The sequence below is a fragment of the Drosophila suzukii genome, chromosome 2L (assembly GCF_043229965.1).
Source record: "Drosophila suzukii chromosome 2L, CBGP_Dsuzu_IsoJpt1.0, whole genome shotgun sequence".
Lineage (NCBI taxonomy): Eukaryota > Metazoa > Arthropoda > Insecta > Diptera > Drosophilidae > Drosophila > Drosophila suzukii.
This window is the reverse complement of record NC_092080.1, coordinates 11391056-11410268: the sequence shown is the minus strand read 5'-3', so window position 1 is coordinate 11410268 and position 19213 is coordinate 11391056. Positions and strand designations below refer to the sequence as shown.

General features: G+C 48.6%; 3 protein-coding genes across 4 annotated transcripts; 1 reads left to right on the top strand and 2 right to left on the bottom strand.

Moving 5' to 3' along the window:
• Positions 1 to 680: 680 nt before the first annotated feature.
• Positions 681 to 14915, bottom strand: LOC108016282 (uncharacterized). Of its 2 annotated transcripts, none has more exons than XM_017082918.4 (8): positions 14016 to 14915; positions 12225 to 12370; positions 11837 to 12166; positions 11519 to 11777; positions 10161 to 11243; positions 7590 to 10093; positions 1560 to 7530; positions 681 to 1490 (listed from the first exon to the last, which is right to left on the bottom strand). In XM_017082918.4, exons 1-8 carry the CDS (start codon positions 14617 to 14619, stop codon positions 1066 to 1068), a joined length of 11322 nt encoding a protein of 3773 aa, XP_016938407.3. In that variant the 5' UTR covers positions 14620 to 14915; the 3' UTR covers positions 681 to 1065. The 2 variants fall into 2 exon arrangements, with proteins under 2 accessions (XP_016938407.3, XP_065720099.2); XM_065864027.2 differs by lacking the exon at positions 14016 to 14915 and adding an exon at positions 13076 to 13206.
• A 388-nt stretch (positions 14916 to 15303) lies between these two features.
• LOC108008141 (GTP-binding protein 10 homolog) lies at positions 15304 to 16666 on the bottom strand. Its single transcript, XM_017071934.4, has 3 exons — positions 16599 to 16666; positions 16018 to 16540; positions 15304 to 15964 (listed from the first exon to the last, which is right to left on the bottom strand). The coding sequence occupies exons 1-3, from the start codon at positions 16638 to 16640 to the stop codon at positions 15378 to 15380; spliced, it is 1152 nt and encodes a 383-aa protein (XP_016927423.3). The 5' UTR covers positions 16641 to 16666; the 3' UTR covers positions 15304 to 15377.
• Positions 16667 to 16914: 248 nt separating this feature from the next.
• Positions 16915 to 19172, top strand: Dus3 (Dihydrouridine synthase 3). Its single transcript, XM_017090094.4, has 4 exons — positions 16915 to 17034; positions 17093 to 17243; positions 17302 to 17602; positions 17678 to 19172. Exons 1-4 carry the CDS (start codon positions 17003 to 17005, stop codon positions 19048 to 19050), a joined length of 1857 nt encoding a protein of 618 aa, XP_016945583.3. The 5' UTR covers positions 16915 to 17002; the 3' UTR covers positions 19051 to 19172.
• Positions 19173 to 19213: the final 41 nt, after the last annotated feature.

Genomic DNA, 19213 nt, shown 5'->3' with positions numbered 1-19213 from the left:
TGAGTTTTTACGGAGTCCCGAAATATATTTAAATTCGCTCGTTATGTACAAGGACTCTGAGTCCTCATCAACTTGCACATAATCAAAATCCGATGGATTTTCATCCGACATTCTGGGTTCCTCTTTAACTAGAATATCCATATCTTGTTCTATTTGACACTCCTCTGAAAGGAATTCCTCTTCTGCCAGAGGCTCCACCTTTACAAGGACCTCCTCCCCTTGTTCCATTTTAAGTTCTGAGCTGCTAAACTATCCACTGTTACATTATTTTAGGCCTAAATTATTGAGATGAGGTTCTTGTTCCCGACTGAGATCCACTGCAGAGACCGTTGAACAGTAGTTTTCTCAGTAGAAATTATATTTTCCCAGTTTTCTTAACAATTAAGAATTAAACAAAGACCTGCCAACTCGATTACCTCCTTTTATACGATGAATACTTTTTGTCATATTTTATACGATTAGTATTCATCGTGAATGAATATACAAAAAACCCGCCGAATTTAAAATTGGAATTGACAATGTTTAAAAACATAAATATTAGGGTTGTTAAAAATTACAGTTTCTTGCTAAGCTTTTAATTTCGCTTTTTCTATTTTTCTTATGGTTTATATCCAATTTGCAAAACCTCTCCCATAAAGGAAAGACCCAAGTTAGGACAAACTATCTTAAAATCGGTTAGCTTCAGTTTCAGTAATTTGTATATTTAGAAAACCTCCATCTATTATTGGGTCATCTACATGTCTACACATATACGCTCAAGGATATTACATAATATGTATGTATCTATAGTTTATATATGTATCATGGAAACTAAACACATTTCTTTCACAGTTAAAGTACGTATGTATAAAAAGTAAAAACAAAAACTTAAGGAACATTGTGTTTGTTTCTTTGTATGGCATATTCTCCTAAAGCCACTTACAAATTAATAACGCATTAAAATCACCGGTAGAGACTACATGGTAAAACTAGAAGACGTGATGTGGCAATGGTACAATGAATGTACAAAAAGGTCTATAAAATGGTACAGCTAAAACTAGACTAAAATGATTCCTTGTGGATAGACTAAACCAGCAGCATGTCGTCGTTGTCCATGGGCTCGTCCTTGATCCGATTGCTGGTCGGACCAGTGGCGTAGTCGCTGAGGAATATGTTCGTGTCGTCGTGGTTCAAATGCAGCGTGGGAATCGCACCTGGACGCAATTCACCAGGCTGGGCAAAACAATGCGACTCGAAGTGACGACAGCAGATGTGTTTGGAGCGGTCCCACTTTGGTATGGCCTCGATCTTGAGATTGTAACACCACTTGGCGCGCTGATTGCGCTGCTCCGGAAAGTCCAGCATCGGCAGCTGAACGTTGTCCACCTCGCAGATAACGCATCTTATCGTCTTGTCGGTGGGCAGGTGGACCGAGCAGATATGTTTACCCCGGTATCTCTGAGTATCCGTGAGCCTGAGTGCTTGGCACCACTGTCTAAGCAGCGATGGATCTTTAAAAATAAAAATAAAATTTTTTAATTAAACATCTAAATTTTGTTTTAGCTTAGTGCCTTACTTACCACTGGGAAACTTGTGGAGCTTAACATTTCCATTGTGATGGCAGTCAGCCATGCAACACGTTGCAATGGGGACAGGAGGATTTGGCTTTTTCTTAACTTCGACAGAAGCTCCTTCTTGGGGGTTCAAGTGTCGCGTGGGAATGGCGTTGCGCATGAGACGCCTTACCCCAATCAACTCGGGCTCGAAGTGACGGCTGCAGATCAGTCGCGTATTTCGCTGAGTCTCCTTAAAGACCATGCCCGTTGCCAGCTCCCAGTTGCGGACGGAGGTGCGGTTATTGGGCAGCCGGAACAGCTTGATGCCTTCGCCACGGAAGGCGCGGCAGTACGGGAGGCAGCACTGCTTGACCTTCCACGGCGGAACCGTGCCAGGAGGCCAAGGATCGAACTTGGAACGTCGCTCTCGCTTGATGCGAACCTCCGGCTCCATTTCCTCGTCCTCCTGTAGGCCATCCTCCTCTTCCTCGTCCTCCTGTAGGCCATCCTCCTCCTCGCCGCCGTCGCTTTCGGCCTCACTGCGATCAGTTGTAAGCTCCTGGCATTGTTCGTTCGTGAAAATCTTTTCCGGCACATTGTCGCCCAGCTCCAGCGTGGGCACTGCCCAGGGGCGCAGCTTCCTCAGGCTGATGCAGTGCGGCTCGAAGTGAACGCTGCAGATCATGAACTTCCAGGGACGCCGCTCATCGTAACGGATGCGGAGGTTGTGCATCCAACGGTCTTGCTGTCGCCTCGACTTAGGAAACTTATAGATGTGGACGCCATGCTGCGATCTCTGCCGCTGGCAATGAGCCAACGAGCACTTATCGTATCCGGACTTCACCTGGTTGTAAGTAATTTTCTCTTGCTTAACAGGAAGACGAAGATGGCTTTTCCAGTTTGACTGGCTAAACGATACTTGTACAGGTGTCGCATCCTCCTCCTCTTGGTCCTCGTGCAGCTGCAACTCTGGCTCTAAGAACAGCATAGAGTCTTCATCATCATCCCTTTCCTCCTTGATCTGTAAGGTGCCTGACTCCGCTCCCGACCTCTTGTCCAGCCTAAGGTTTATGGCCTCAAAGTCGTTGTCAAAGAGCTCGCTGGGAGCCTTGCTTCCCAGTTTCAGCGTGGGCACACTGCCGTGGACTAGTCGCATATTGAGCAGGCACACCGGATGAAAGTGGGCACTGCAGATGCGATAGCGCCACCGGTAAAAGGGATCGAATGGCACCTGTGTGTTGTGCTGCCACTTGAGGCACATGTCCTCGGAATGAGGGAACTTGTGCAGCGTCATGTTCTCAGTGGTCAGGTGATTCATACATCCCTCAATCTGACAAAACTTGCTGGACTTTTGAGGCGGAGCCGGCGTCGGCAGGCATAACTTGGTGACCTCTCGAACGGTCTCCTCCTTATGCTCACTTGGCAGAGTCACTTGTGGCAAAGGCAAAATAAGCTCTTCCATATCCTGTATGGCAAACTCATTCTCGAACAGCTTGTCCGGTCTCTTAGGTCCCAAGAGTAGAGTGGGCATCGCCCCCTTTTTTATCCTGGCGCTTTGGAAGCACTCCTGATCGAAATGATAACTGCAAATGCGATAGCGCCACCAGAACTTCTCGTCCATGTCAACTTGGGTGTTGTGCATCCACTTCCTAGCAGCCTCCGACGAGGCGGGGAATTTGTGAAGCTTTATGGTCCCATCCACGTCCTCAACAGTCACCTCGCATCCCTCAACGGCACAGTGGTTGGCATTGTACTGGTTCCGAATGCCAGTATGTTGGTAAATGGAGGCGAGTTCGTTATAGGATTTGTCCACCTTCTCGTAGCTGTCCATCCGCTCAACATGACCAACCTCCAGGAGCACCTCCAGAGCCTGCATCTCCGAGTCTTCCTCATCGGACTCTATATGCTCCATTCTTACAATGGGTTCTAACAGAGAGTTGTCACACTCGTCCTCCTCCTGAAATTCCTCCACCCGTTCTTGCTTGATTGTCCCGGCTTCCTGGGTCAGTTTGGCCGTCATCTCGAGCCACTCCTCTTTGGTGGGAATCTGATGCACGGGATCTGCTGGCAAGTGCAGAGTGGGTACGCTCCAGGGATGCAGCCTGCGGTCATCAAACGAACAGCGTGACTCAAAGTGGTTGCGACATACCTTGAGCATGTATTGATGCTGCTGTTCCGTCATCTCCAATTGGCCGTTTTCCACCCACATCTCTAGGATGTCTTTTCTTTGCGGCAATCCGTGCAACAGAACTTTATCCCGGGGCCTGATCATATCACAACCTTTGACTGCGCAACTAACTATTTTTACGCGCCGATTGCTTCGAGCAGAATGGTAATTATCTTCGAGGAATCTATTTGGAACGTGCTCTGGAAAGCTTTTAACACTGAGTTCATAGAGAATCACATAATGCAGCGGACAAAGCTGGCCGACACCATTAGCCGGCTCTTCGATGTCCAAATGTCGTAGCCAAGCTCTTCGGAGGTTCTCCTCAGGGGGCAGAGTGTAAGACAGGTTCCTAGAGAATTCTTTGCACTCAGGATAACAGCAATCGACATCCGGCATGAAGGCTCGCTTGGAAAGCTTTAAGCATTTGCCCAGATTTTGTAGATCAGTCTGGAAAAAGTCCGGAGAGGAATGTCCCAGTTCCAGGGTGGGTATCGAACCCGAGATTAATCCACTTTTGTCAAAGAGAGAGGACTCAAAGTGCGCACTGCAGACTTTCAGCCTGCCTAGCTGATCCTTAGTAACTCTCAGACGAAGATTATACATCCACTTCTCGGCCAACGCCAATACTTTCGGAAATCCACTGAACTGAGCGTCTCCGAGCTGCCGTACACGTCCGCATCCAGGGGCACAGCACACCTCAGGTTTACTTTGACAGAGATTTTCGGGATTGGGTAACATCTCCACCTGCTCGTCATGACCAAGCAAAAGAGTCGGAAGCGCTCCAGGACGTAATCCCCTGTTGGCACCAAAGCAAAAGGACTCAAAGTGGCGCTCGCAGATGAGCTGCTCTCCCTGACCGAGGTCCAGGGAATTAATCTTCAGGTTGTTGCTCCAAGCTTCCAGATGAGCAGCGTTCTTTGGCACCTTGTAGAAGCGGAGTCGGTCGCCAGTTGCGTCCTTCACACATCCGGGCACCAAACAGTGTTTTTCAATGTCATCTCTGCTCAACTCCAGAGTGGGAACTGATCCGTCAATCAAATCCAAAGTGTCCGGATGAAAGCATTCCGGGGCAAAATGAGACTGGCACACCTTGAACCCATGGCTGCTGGCCTGCATCGAGCGATGTCTGCAGGCGGCTGCCCACTTTCGTATCGTTGCCATATCCTTTGGATACTCATAAAGCCTTATTCCACTATCTTCAGCCTGGAAACAAGACAGCACGGAGCAAAAGCGTTCGCGGATAAACCTCATCGCCTGCTCAGTGTCCTGCCCTCCAGCGATGTTTCCGTTGTGCTTGGCATTGGGGATAACATAGCCATCGTGGCCCAAGTTTAATGTGGGCTCCGCCCAGCTGCGAAGTTGCTTCTTACAAATGGCATCGGGTTCGAAGTGGGACTGGCACACGTAAAGCTCCTGGGGATCCACAAGGCGGGGTTGCTGTTGGGTGTTCACCAGCCACCGGAGCAAGGCCTGCTCTTCGGTGGGGAAGCGGTAGAGCCGTATTTGGCTGTTTCCAAACTGTCCACATGTGGGAATACAACATATCCTCATCCTGCCTCGAGGACTGGGACTTGCACTCGCGCAGGGACTGCTCAGAGATGCGAGATCTGTCTTAATTCTTAGTGGAGTTAGCCTTGCATTGCTATTGGGAGTCATACTGCGTGACTCAAGATCTTGCTGACAGGGATTTAAGTGAATCTTGCCCTCATGATTCAGATGCAAGGTTGGTATAGCCCAAGGTTTTAGAAAATCCGCTTCTAAGCACGCTGGCTCAAAGTGGCGCACACAGATGCGATAGCTTTTATGCCTCGAATGATCGTAAGCTATCTTAGTATTATGTAGCCACTTGAAAAGCGTCTCCTCCTTATCTGGAAGCTGAGTGAGCTGAAGGTCCTTGACATTTTTGGAGGAACAACCAGGCACAGCGCATTTGAGTTCGTCAGCAATCCACTGCAAATCCTCCAAATCCTTTGCTGCGAGAACCTTGACCAATTCCACTTGTTCATACAGTTCCATGAAGTGGGAGCCGCATAGGAGACCATCACTGCCGAGAGGCAGATTAAGGTGGGACACCCAGGCGGTTCTTATTACCATATTTTCAGGCAAATCCACTAAGCTTGAGGAAGAATTTTCACAGTCTGCGACCAGACAAGCTCCGTTGTTTCTGTAGATGTTCCAACTGTTTTGGTGAAGCTTTAAGGTGGGAATTGCCTGCTCCAACTGCATTCCATTTTGCACAACTTCATCCTCAAAATGATCCAGACATACTCGAACATCGCTGAATTTCGTGTCCATAGAGAGCTTTAGGTTGTGTTGCCACTTTCTCAAAAGATTTCGCTCCTCAGGCAGTGGCAATAATTGCTTATCCTCCTCTTTTGCGCAGGTGCTGATGCAACATTTTTTCGGTTTACTCTCCCTCTGATTCTTCGTTAGAGTCTTCGCTTCCGTCTTTATTTCCCTCTCCATCTGCATCTCCATCTTGATCTTCCTCTCTACCTGAATCTCCATCTTCAATCTCTGCATCATCTGAACTTCCGCTGTCTTCCATTTGCTTGGTCGAATATCCGGCGGCTCTGTTAGCTTCCTCTTGCGGCAGTGTTTCAGGCTCCAAAGCCGAAAAACCGAGTGCTGTGGCTGTGATTGCTCCAGATCCAGATCCATTCCATTACACGAGTATCTAAGTGGCTCATTATGTCCCACATTAAGTGTGGGCACCGCATTCTGCTTAAGCTTTCGAGTTCCGAGTACCTCAGACTGGAAGTGCTCTATGCAAACCCGGCCGATGCAGTCATCCGGATTCAGATGAAGATTGGCACACCACTTGAGCAGCAGCTGGCGATCCTTGGGAAAACCAAAGGTGCTGAGAAGGTGAAAGGCAGTACGTTCCTTCCTACAGTGCTTCAGGCAGCAAATGGGTGTCACATTGTTGGCGGGCTTTTCTCGACGCAGTGGGACGATTGGAGGAGTCGGCGGCGTGTCTGGCAGGAAGTGATCCATTTCTTCCAAGTCCTCTTCTTCGTCTCGATCATCCTCTTCATCCCGACGATATTCGGCTTCATCATCGCTTGGATGTTCGGCAAAGGTCTCGACCAGTTCAAGCGGATCAAAGTAGTGGTCGTCTTTCTCATCTTCATCTTCATTATCCTGGTCATTGTGCTCCTCCTCAGCCTCCATGTCTTCCTCCTCCTCATCGATTAGCTCCTTTTTAGGTTTCAGTTGCGGCAACTCAGAGCTGCCTTCCTCATCCTCGGTCAGTCCAACCTTTATAGCCTCATTGTCGTAGATTAACCCCTCATCGTGACCCAGTTTCAAAGTGGGCACTGCTCCCGTCTTCAGCTTTAGTTTGCCCCGAACCTGTGCCTCAAAGTGATCCGCACAAATCCTGCCGCGGCACTGATCCGGGGTCAGACGCAGATTCGCCCGCCACTTCTCAAGCAGATCTTCACTTCTTGGATACCGGTAGGTGCGCAGGTCATTGTCGATGCTCCGACGCTTGCGGCAGTGCCCCAGGGCACAGGTGGGCGTGAAGAATCCCGGGATGTTCTTCGGATTCTCGTAGATCGGCTGCTCATGGTGGCCCAGTTGCTGCGTGGGCATTGCCCAACTCCTCAGTTGCTTGCCATCAATGCAGCGCCGGTTAAAGTGAGCACTGCAAACCCGCGTCGATCGGTCCACCTCGTCGGGCTCCAGACGCAGGTTGTGTCGCCACTTGAGGTGTTGCTGCTTGCCGGTGGGAAATGGAAACAGCCGTGCTCCGTGCTCCATACGACTGCGTCCACAACTGTGCACACAACACTTCAGATCGGAAAGCGTTTTCTTGAACTTTACCTATAATATAGAAAAGTTAGTCTTGGATAACATATCTCCTTCTGCTGCTCGAAACTCACCTGTCTAGTTCTCGAACCTGTGGCATCGGTCATGGCTGTCACATCCGGTTTGATGTCTTCCGACTCGGAAAACTCCTGCTTGATGGCTATCCCACCAGATTCCTCGTGTACTCGCCGCTGTCGTCCGAAAAGGTTGCTCTGCAACTCCGCCGGATTAACCTGGAACAGATCCTCCGTCTCGTCGTGACCCAACTCGAGGGTAGGGATCGAGCCTATGTTCAGCCGTGTCTTGCCAATACAGATGTCCTCAAAGTGCGCATTGCAGATCTTGTAGCGTTCGCGTTCCAGGAAGTTAAGATGCTCCAGTCGCAGATTGTGCTGCCAGCGCTGGAAGAGATTCGGGTCCTTGGGGAAGCTGTTCATCTGCACCTCGTCAAAGCGGCGCGTCTTTCCGCAGGTGGGCACGATGCACTTGAACACCGGGTCCACATACCTGTCCTCTGGCTTGGGATTCGGTATCAATTCGATCTCGGCATCGTCGTGACCGAGTTCCTGAGTGGGGATAGCCCACTTGTACAGGTGCTTGGGTCCGATGCAATCCGCCTCGAAGTGTTTGTTACATATGCGTACTCCGGTGCAATCCACTGGGTTCATCTTAAGATTGTTGCACCACTTCCATAGCATATCGTCGTCATCCGTGGGAAACCGAAAGAGTCGCACCTCCGCCTGTTCCTTGGATGACTCGCATCCCTCCACCACGCAGTGCTCGTCCGCAAAGGCCTGTGCTTCGTTGGGATAGATGTCCTCGTCGTCATGACCCAATTCCAGGGTAGGAATGGCGCCAGCGCTTAATCTCCTGCCATTGAATGAGTGTGTCTCAAAATGGCGGGAGCATACCCGGTATTGAGCCCTCATAGCCGCCCTAGGACGCGTTTTGATGTTGTGCATCCACTTGCGGAGCTGCGTGGGACTATGTGGGAGCCGGAAGAGTTGGACGCCCTGCGCCCGCGTCTTGCGGCAACTTTCTACTATGCACACGCGCTGCAGACACAGCTTGCTTGCCTTCAGCTTGGCCGGATTTTGGTAGATCTTCAAGCCGGGCGGCGAGTTCAAGTCCAGCGTAGGTACCGCCAGCGGCACCGGACACTTCTTGCTCAGCACGTGTGGCTCAAAATGAGCCGAGCACAGTCGGCGTTGGGCACTGCCAACCATGGGGACCTGCAGATTATGCGCCCACTTGGCCAGAGTGGAGCGATTGAGCTTGGGGAACCGATAGAGTTGAACGTTGTGCAGAGCTCGAACTTTACGGCAGTGTGGAAGACAGCACCTGGGCACCCAAGTGGGCTTTACGGAAGCCGGAAGCTTGGATTTCGTGTGAGTTCGCCGCTTGTACAGCATCGAGTGCTCTGGATTCTCATAGAGATTCTCTATATTGCCGGCCAGGTTTAATGTCGGTATCGCCCAAGGTCGCATCCGCTTGCCGATGCAGTGTGCCTCGAAGTGAAGATTACAGATTCTCATGCTCGTAAGCTGACTAGCCTCTGTTTGCAGGTTGTGCGCCCATTTGGCCAACACGGAAGCCTCCTCCGGAGGCCGGTATAGCTTTATGTCGTCCACACTGGGATTTCTCTTGCAGCTCTCCACACAGCACTCGCCCTGTTCCTCGCCATTGTTGGGAGCAGTGGGTCGAGAATAGAACTCAGTGACCTGTTCCGGTGTTGGAAGTGGATATGGGATGTTTTCGTGGCCAAGGATCAGTGTAGGCACCGCCCACTTTTCCAGCCTTTTGTTGCGCAGGCACCGATCCTCGAAGTGCACCTCACAGATGGCGTCGTTAAAAAGTTTACTGCCATCCGGAACGGGCCGTTGTAGATTGCCACACCACTTAGTCAGCAGCGACACATTACTTGGGAATCGGTGCAGGTTGGCATGATCCCTGTCTCGATTTCGCTTGCATACTGCGACGCAGCATGTTTCCCGGATGTTAAGCTTCTTAATCACGTCCGGATTCCGATGAATATCTTCCTCGTCGTGACCCAAATTGAGGGTGGGCACCGCAAATGGACGCATGCAACCGCCGATGCAGTAAGGCTCGAAGTGCAGACTACAGATCCGCATGCCTTTGTGCATCTTTTCCTCTGGTATCTTTAGGTTGTGGCACCACTTGCGCATCTGCTCCGGTCGGCGCGGTATAGTATGGAATGTGATGTTCTCGTTGTTGTGTCGCTTGCTCTCGCAACTAGGTACACAGCAGATGTCCATGCTGTCGCTGGCGTTCATCGCCGAGGATCCACCGGCACCCATGGCCAGGTAAGAGGACGTCAACTCAGGATCAACGTAGTGAGAGGTCGAACTGGCCGAGGATGACGTTGACGCCGCTGAGTGACGCTGGTATGATTTGCTGTGCAGGTGCTGTTGCAGTGAGTGTTGCGAATGGTGATGTTGCGCCTGGTGCTGCTGGAGGACATTGCTGTGACTGTTGGTAGCCGTTGGCGGTGGCCACAGCTCGTTCTCGTAGATGTTGAAGGTGTCAGTGTGACCCAGGTGGAGCGTGGGAACAGCACCTGAAATATGAAAATATTTATTACACTAACTGCCTTTTTCGACATTTTTAATTCTTTCAAAGCTTACCCGGCGATAGCTTCCGCAGACCCAAAGCCTCTTTGATAAAGTGGGCGCTACATATTTTGTGATTCTTGCCGCGATACACTCCCGGATCCAGGCGAAGATTGTAGCACCAGCGTCGCAGGAGCACCTCATCTCTGGGAAAACGATATAGCGACATATTGAAGTCAGAGGATCGGCTCCGGCGGCAGAAGTTGAGGCAGCAGCGTTTCTCCTCCACGTACAGATTCTTGGGGTTGTCGTGGATTTTGCCATATTGGGCTCCCAGATGTAAGGTGGGCACTGCCCATGGCTTCAGCCGGAACTTACCGATGCAGCGCTCTTCAAAGTGCCGGCTACAGAAGTGACGCGGCTCCTTCGCCTGAACGGGAAGTCGTGCGTTCTGGCACCACTTGATGAGGCTCTTGATGTCCTTGGGGAAGTTGTAGAACTTTAAGTTGCTCTCACCACGTTGACTGGTACAGTGCGGCATGCTGCAACGCGCTACTTCGCCGGTGGTGAAGGTGTTGGTCAGTTCCCGGTTCTGGTAGAGATTGGCCACGTCGTCGTGACCCAGGTTGAACGTGGGCACCGCCCAATAGCACAGCGAATAGCGGTTGATGCAGCGCTTCGGGAAGTGCATACTGCAGATGCGGAAATTGGCGTAGCTTGCGGCGGGTATGTGGAACATCTTGAGATTGTGCAGCCATTGGTTGAGGTACTTTTCGTCCTTGGGGAACGTGAAAAACTGAAGCGTTGGGCTGGTGCTCTTTCGCACTCCACACAGTGGCACACAGCACAATGCGTCCTCGGAGTCGTCCAGCGTCGATGAGTGTGCCTGGGGTCCAGCGATCGCTCCTCCATGGATTGAACTGTCGCTTCCATAGGCATTATTGTAGCTACTCTCCTGAACGCTGTAGGATGACTCGCTGGTCGAGTTGCTATAGCTGCGCTCCAGCTTCACATTCACATCGTTCTTAAGCGCAGAAGCTGCGAACATGGCTGCTCCATCGGCATTTGCCTGGCGCTGCTGCAGCAGCGAATTTAGAGCAGCCGTGGCCGGCAAGGACGAGCTGGATGGGTTCGATTTGTGGTGCGGGGCGGTGGGCACTAAAAAACAGATATTGCATTAAAAAAACATTAATATATGAAATTGTATACATTTGTATAGGAACATATAACCCTTATCAGCATGTCTATAAGCAAGATAAATATTCAATGTTATGGTTATCATAGCACAACTAGTTCAGTTTTTGTAGGGTATAAGAAGTGTAATTAAAAAAAAAATTCAAACTGGGCACCAATAGCGTCTACATAAGAAATTTCGATTCGCTAGAAAAATCTATCCAATTTGTTTGACCATGACACCTTGCCATTAAACTTACCTTCCATAGTGGCCATGTGGCAATCCTGCAGCTTGTAGTTCGTCTGATGCTGCTGCGCCTGCGAGTGCGATCCAGAAGTTGCCTGAACCCCCGTATAATACTTGCCGCAGAAGTAGGGTGCGGCCAATCGATGCTCGTGGAGTTCGAGAGCCGTCTGATACCACAGGCGGCAGATGGGACAGTCGAAGCGCTGCTGGAACTTATGTTGCGGCAGGTGGGCGTATAGCTGCTCACGGCTAGCGAAAGTTCCAGAGCACATCTGCAAGACGGACGGTCAATGAAACAAGGTTCCAGACAATTTATAAAAAAGCCTCTTACGTTGCAGACAAAGCTATCGTATTCGTGCTGCATGTACTCATGCGCCTCGCACTCTGCGATCGTGTCGAAATGCTTGCCGCAATACTTGTGGCAGAAGAACTTGTCTGCCCGGTGGAGGTGCTTGTGCCGCTGCAGCTCCTCGGTGGTCATGAAGGACATGGGGCAGGTGCTGCACTTGAAGTCGTACTCCTGCATCCCGCAGTTGCTCTCGGCCACGTGGCGCAGATAGGCCTGCTTCTTGAAGAAGACCTCCTTGCAGCGCTGGCAAATGGGCAGGCTCTCGGAACTCCGATCCAATTGCTGCTTGCGGCGCAGAAAGCTGCTGGTATTCTGAAATGGAGAAATGATAATTAGATATTTTGTCTGATAAGAAGTTTATTACTCTCACCCTTCCGTAGGACTCATTCTTGACGGTCAGTTCCACTTTGGGACTCAACATGTCCTCGCTGAATTCGCTGAACTTGCTAAAGTCCGCAAATGGAGTGTTGTCGTCTATGTAGTTTGACTTGTAGGAATGTTCGTCAATGGGTTCCGCTGTTAAAAAAGAAATATTAATTGATTAATTCCATGAGTTATTAAAAATAGCTTAAATTCGAAAGCAAAACTTGTATAAGATCACAGTATTGCAAAAGTGTTTTGTTTTATTATTATATAACTCTGTTTTTATGTAATATTTACCCAAGTAATAAGTTATTTATTCTTTATTTATTTTAATATTTTTAATATAAATGTAATGTTTCGGGAAACTTCGCGCAGATGAAAAATTATGTACCCTTTGTTTGTTTCTATGGTTTCGAATTGTATTTTGAACTCCCCTTTGCATGCTGATAAGAATGAATTGCTTCTACATCAAATTGATAGATAACAGAGTGCTCTGCAGACAAACAGATATTTAATCTATTTATATTATTTATGGTAACAACTTGGCCTTTGAACATTTGAACTATGTATACAAAAGGGATTTTTAAATGAAATGCTTCTGGACTTATTAATTGACGAATAAAAGATTAGAATACTTGAGTATAAAAGTATATTTACATTTCGTTTCTTTGCATGTTTTATTAATATCAATTTGATTTTCGCTTCACCCTGATATTTGTTTTTGAATGGATTATATCAAAGAATAAATAGGTAAAATCCGATTCATAAAACATATTGAACTAACTAGTTATAGTTATATGATAAAACTTATATAACTTATATCAATGCTTTTAAGAGGGCGTTGTATTTTGTGCGTACCTTATAATATTTGTTTTACTCTCTGGATTCTGCCACGCCCATACGCCCATTAAATTGGCGGTGCGGGGCGGAACCAATAATTTGTAGGTTAGTCTATGGGAGAACGTTACATAAGATGCGACTTGGAAGACAGTCCCCCACAACCCATTCCAAAAACTGAAAGAGGGAGATGATATGCACACTTATTGGGTAATACGATGGGTATGTGTGCGTACGAATCGAACTGAATGGGTTACGCCGGTAGTATAAAGCATCTATCCGAGTATACATTTGCTAAATGGATACATACTGACAACCGTACTTTCGCACATACCGAGAGACGCGCAAACAGAACAAAATTGTACGATACGGAACCGAACAGAGCAGAGATACAGATACAGAGCCGTAGGTTGACGAGCGGTGGAACAGAAAACCGAATCCGAAAACCATCCGAACGAAACAAGCGCCAAACCTCAGCGAAACTCAATAAACGTTTTATTGATTCGACGCCAAAATGGAGCTGAAATTACGCTACTTATAGGAAAATGGCCCCAACTTAGTTTGGTGTGGTGCGTTTATTCTGTATCTGTTTCTATGGCGAAAATGGATTTTGCGCTAACCTTTTCTGAATTGCCTAGGTCATTACAAGGGATTTTACATTGTAATATTTTTACAGGCTTTTTATAAGGGATTATTAAATAATGTTTGTGTGTATTCCCTAAATTTATCTGTAATTTGAATAATTTGTCTACCTAATTTAATCGGATTATGTATATTGCTACTTTGTTTTTAATAATATACATTTAAAAGTTCTCAGCGAATCACTTTAAGTATACACAAAAAAAGGGAGTATTCATGTTACTATTGCTTTAAACAATGTTATTTACTTATTGCGGTGTGTATTATTTATGAAGTTAACTGATTATATATTTTATTTACTTCCCATTAGCAATTAACTTACATTTTATCAATATTTCTGGTGCCGGGGGCGGGGCCATGGGATTGGGAGGCTGCTGAAACGCCTCCATGGGTTCGCTTTTGATATAGGGATAGCTGCCGGTCATGATATTGTGGCCCATATAGGACCTTTGTTGGCTTAGATGTTGTGGAAGTTGCTGATGTTGCTGCTGCTGCTGTTGCTGTTGGTACTGCAGCAGTTGGTTGTGGGCATATGCCACTGTGTTGGCCCCAAGGCCGTAGCTCGGCCCACCACCACCCACCACCGCCCCACTGACATTGAGGCCACCGCCAGCGGCGCCATAATAACCCTGCGTGCCACCACCCCCTTGTGGCCCATAGCCTCCTCCTCCTCCTCCCCCACCCATGACGTTGTTGTTACTGGTGGCCTTGCAGGATGGGTCGGGGGCGGGGCCGAAGGCCGAGTGGGGTGTGGGGTAGGAAGCAACATGTGAGTACCAATTGGCGTGCTGCTGCTGCTGCTGCTGCGGCGTCTGCTGCGTTTGCTGCAGCTGCTGCTGTTGCTGCAGGGACATGGGCGTAGCAGGGGGCGGGTAGTGGTGGGCGTAGTGGTGGGGGTGGGCGTGATGGGGGTGTTGTTGTGACATCACGGACGGTTTGCTTGCTGTTTATCCTGCCCCCTAGAATCGTCGCCTGGTTCTGTATCGCCGTTTTATTATCCTGCAGCCAAGTTAGGGGCGCGTTTGCTCTCTTTTTCGCAAGCTTTTGGCGTCTTTTATATACCAGTTTTTCATCGGCCCTCGACTGTGTGTATGTATCGAACTGGCATTGTTGCTATTGTCCTTCGGCATTCGCATTTTCCCACTGCTGGCACACTTCACACATGGCACTCTGCAACTGCTCGGCAATTGCGAATCTTATTTGCTCTGGGCGGCCGTTGGATCTTGATCATTTTACTATTTCTTTTGCTCCGAACGCGCGACGAACGAACGTCCCGCGAGACACAACAACAAACTGTTCAGTGTTACCGCGCAGGAAATGTAAGCTTTTTGTTTTTTAAAATATACCGAACAGAATTGCAAACGGTCACGCTGAAAAAGTGTAATCTATCGATAACACCTATACGATAGTTTTACTCAAGCTGGGTGAGCTTTTGGAATATTTTAAAATTAGAATTCGACCAGAATTGAGTTTCAGGAGATTGCCATTTTCAACATACTCTTTTCTATTTTAAAATATATATTTACTGAAGAAAGTATGTTTGCTTATAAACAGAATAAATTTTGGGTAATAACAATATTTCAATCCTGAAATAAATAAAAGATATTACCTATTTTCGCCGAGTTTCTAACTTTAATTTCTTCAAGCCGGACAAAAACTAATACAAATTTGTTTACACTTAGAACTAAGTAATTTTGGGACCCACTAGGCTTACGCGCTGTTTTAGCTGCTCCTTAATCTGATCCTCATCCGCCAGGAACTGTTTCTCAGCCAGACGCACCAGCGTCCTTCTCAGCTGCGATTTCACTTGCGTGACCTTTGTGGAGTTCATGGCCGATATGGGCACAATGCTCTCGAATTTTAGCACTTGTTTGGGTCGCAGTTCCTCAGGACAGTCAGCCAGAGCGCTGCCCAGGTCATTGATGACCGGTTTAACTTTGGTAAGGATCTCGTGGGCACCCTCCTTGTCCATTTTGTTCAGCAGCAGGACACTGGGCTTCTCCAACAGCGATGGATCGTAGAGTTCCAACTCCTTGTTCAGGGCAAATATGTTGGCCACACAATCGCGATGCGGATGCCGAGGACTAAGCTGGAAGCCAAATATATCCACCATAAAGACCAGCAGGCGGGTGCGTTCAATGTGTTTGAGGAACTTGTGGCCCATGCCAAAGTTAGCGTGGGCTCCCTCGATGAGGCCGGGAAGGTCGGCCACAGTTATGGAGCGCAGGTCACGGTACTCGATGGTTCCAATCTGGGGACGGATAGTGGTAACTGGGAAAAAAGATTTGTGGTTATATGAATAAGTTGGAGTATAAAGCACTTACAGGGGTAAGCCGCAATCTTTGGTTTGGCATTGGAGACGGCCTTAAGCAGTGTGCTCTTGCCGGCATTGGGGAATCCCACCAGTCCCACGTCCGCTATGAGCTTAAGGTCCAGATTCACTGTGCGATTCTCGCCGGGACGCCCCAGGAAATTGGTGGCTGTGCATCCGCCGGTTCCTCCGCCCGCCACAATGCAGGTGGCCTCGTTTTCGTCGAGATCCGCTATGAGTTTTTGCTGGTCGTCGTACACCTGGACGCCCACCGGCACTTCGATCTTTTGGTCGACTCCACGGCGTCCAAAGATGCTTGCCTTGCTGCTATCCTCGCCGCTGGAGGCGGCCACCCGCTTGTCCTTCAATCCCTGGACGACCTTGCGAAGGGTCAGCCCCTCCTTGGCCACCAAGTAGACGCAACCGCCTTGGCCACCGACTCCTCCGTACTTGGGCAGCCCGTTACCACCATGTCCTCCGCGAACTGCCAGGCGCAGGGTGTCCAGGAAACTGGGCCGGAAGTGGGACCGGCCGGGCTAAGCATTGAAAGCCTTTGACATTACTTCGGAATTAGTTATTACAGGGTATTCTCACAGTTTTGGCGGATTTTAACAGGAATTTAAAAAGCTGCACCATCTCACGGGCGGTGATGAGAACAGTGATGAGAGCTCTAGCTAACTGTGACTGGTGAACAGATAAACATAGCGATATTATTTTATATTACTTAAAAAATAGATAATATTTCAGTTACATACTGTTGAATTTTAGTTGAAGTTTTTAGGAACTTCCTTTAATATATTACCAACGTATTGAACAACAATAGTCCAGATTTTTGGAATCAATCACTTATTTAATCACTAATATTGTTATGGTGAACGCGCCCACTGACTTCAGAGCTATCGATAACTGGCACGGCCTGATAAAACAGCTGATTGATAAAAACAAAGAAGAAGAAGACGCAGACCAACACGTGCGATTGTTTATTTTAGTATTGTGAAATGGAAGCGGGTATTTGCTATATAAAACCAGAGTAAGTACACCTCTTTAGACATAAATGGGTAGCTTAAATTACTTATTATATTCTTCAGATACTTGGTAACTGAAGTCAATAACGGCAGTGAGGCAGTTACTACCGAAAACACCGAGTCAAACAAAAGAAAACGCGAGGATGGCGAACAAGTTGAAGCCGGTGGAAAAAAGAAATGGGATAAAAAAGAACGCAAGCGTGGACAAAACAAGGTTGGTTAATATTCTTATCAATTGGTATAATCTATTATTAACAATTTAATACCTACAGAACCGTCCAGTTTTCAAGGATGAGCGGTATTCGCATCTGTGTCACTCGCTGATCGATGGAACCGGTGGAAAACCATGTTCCCTGGCCAACTGCCGCTATGTCCACGATCTGGATGCCTTCTTGACCGCCAAGGGAGAGGACCTGGGCCCCGAGTGCTATGTGTACACCACCAAGGGATACTGTGCCCGTGGGGTCAGTTGTCGCTTTGCCAAGGCCCACACCAATGAGCAGGGCAGGAACCTCAAAAGGGAGGACTACGACGAAAAGGCTCCTCCGACCACATGCAATGGTGTTAGTTCAGGTAGGATATCGACATTTCTTGGAAATCAAGCTTAGAGTCTTGTACCATTATATTAAATTATCATTTTTTTCATAGAACTCCAAGTGCGCTTACGAAAACATGAATATGATTTCGGTCGGAGCAAGGAACTCATTAAAATGGCGGAGAAGCTACGAGATGCACGAAAGCAAAAGGAACAACAGGAGAAGGATGGAAAACAGGAAAAGACTGAGGAGACAGTAGATGCAAGTGCTGGGGAAAAGCAACCCAACGATGAACTGCAGAAGGAAGAACAAACGGACCCCAAGGAACCGGCAGCACAGGATAACCCAACAGTAGCAATTGAAACTCCCACTGGTTGTGCCATTGATGACTCCACCGCCGGCAGAGACGCTGACCAAAAGCCGGCCGTCGATTTCCGCGAGAAACTCGTACTGTCACCACTCACCACGTTGGGCAATCTTCCCTTCCGTAGGATTTGCAAGGAGTTCGGAGCGGACATTACCTGCGGCGAGATGGCCTGTGCTCAGCCCCTGCTCAAGGGTTTGGGTCAGGAGTGGGCTCTGACCAAGCGCCACCAGAGCGAGGACGTTTTCGGAGTCCAGCTGTGCGGAAATAATCCAAACATGATTAACCAGGCGGCGCAGGTTATTCATGAGACGGCCAAGGTGGATTTCATAGATCTAAATATAGGCTGTCCGATAGACCTGATTTACCAGCAGGGCGGCGGCAGTGCCCTGATGCGACGAACCAACATCTTGGAGCTCACAGTGCGCAGTTGTGCCGCCCTGTCGGATCGCCTGCCGTTCACCGTGAAGATGCGTACCGGCATCTATGCGGACAAGAGTGTGGCGCATGAACTGCTGCCGCTGGTCGAGGAGTGGGGCGCCTCGGCTGTGACCCTGCACGGACGATCCAGGGAGCAGCGCTACACCAAGCACGCCAACTGGACCTACATCGAGGAGTGTGCCGCCAAGGCCAAGCGAATGCCGGTGATTGGCAATGGCGATATACTCAGCTACGAGGATTACGTAGAGCGAAGGACGCTCGCTCCGCATGTCAGTTCCGTGATGATTGGACGTGGAGCGTTAATAAAACCCTGGATATTCCGGGAGATCAAGGAGAAGCAGGCCTGGTCTCCTTCATCTGGCCAACGCTACGAGTTGCTGCAAAAGTTCTGCAACTACGGTCTGGAGCACTGGGGTTCGGACACCAAGGGTGTGGAAACCACACGCCGATTCCTCCTCGAATGGCAATCTTTCTTGTACCGCTACATACCCGAGGAACTGCAAACCGCTCCTCCGCAGAAGATCAACGCTCGGCCACAGAAATACAGGGGACGCGACGAAATGGAGACCCTTATGGGTTCCGGCAACGCAGCTGACTGGGTCAAGCTTAGCGAATCGCTATTGGGTCCAGTGCCGGACGGCTTTAGCTTTGTGCCAAAGCACAAGGCGAATGCTTTTTAGAATCCTGATATACATAAGTATGTATTTTTAAAGGTACGCAAAAATAGTGACATCATAATTGTTAGCTGAATAACTCCTTTATTGATTAAATTTGAGTTGCTTCAAATTCATTTGAACAAATTGGCGAATGTTTGTTATTGTTTCTTACTCCAGTTCAATTTTA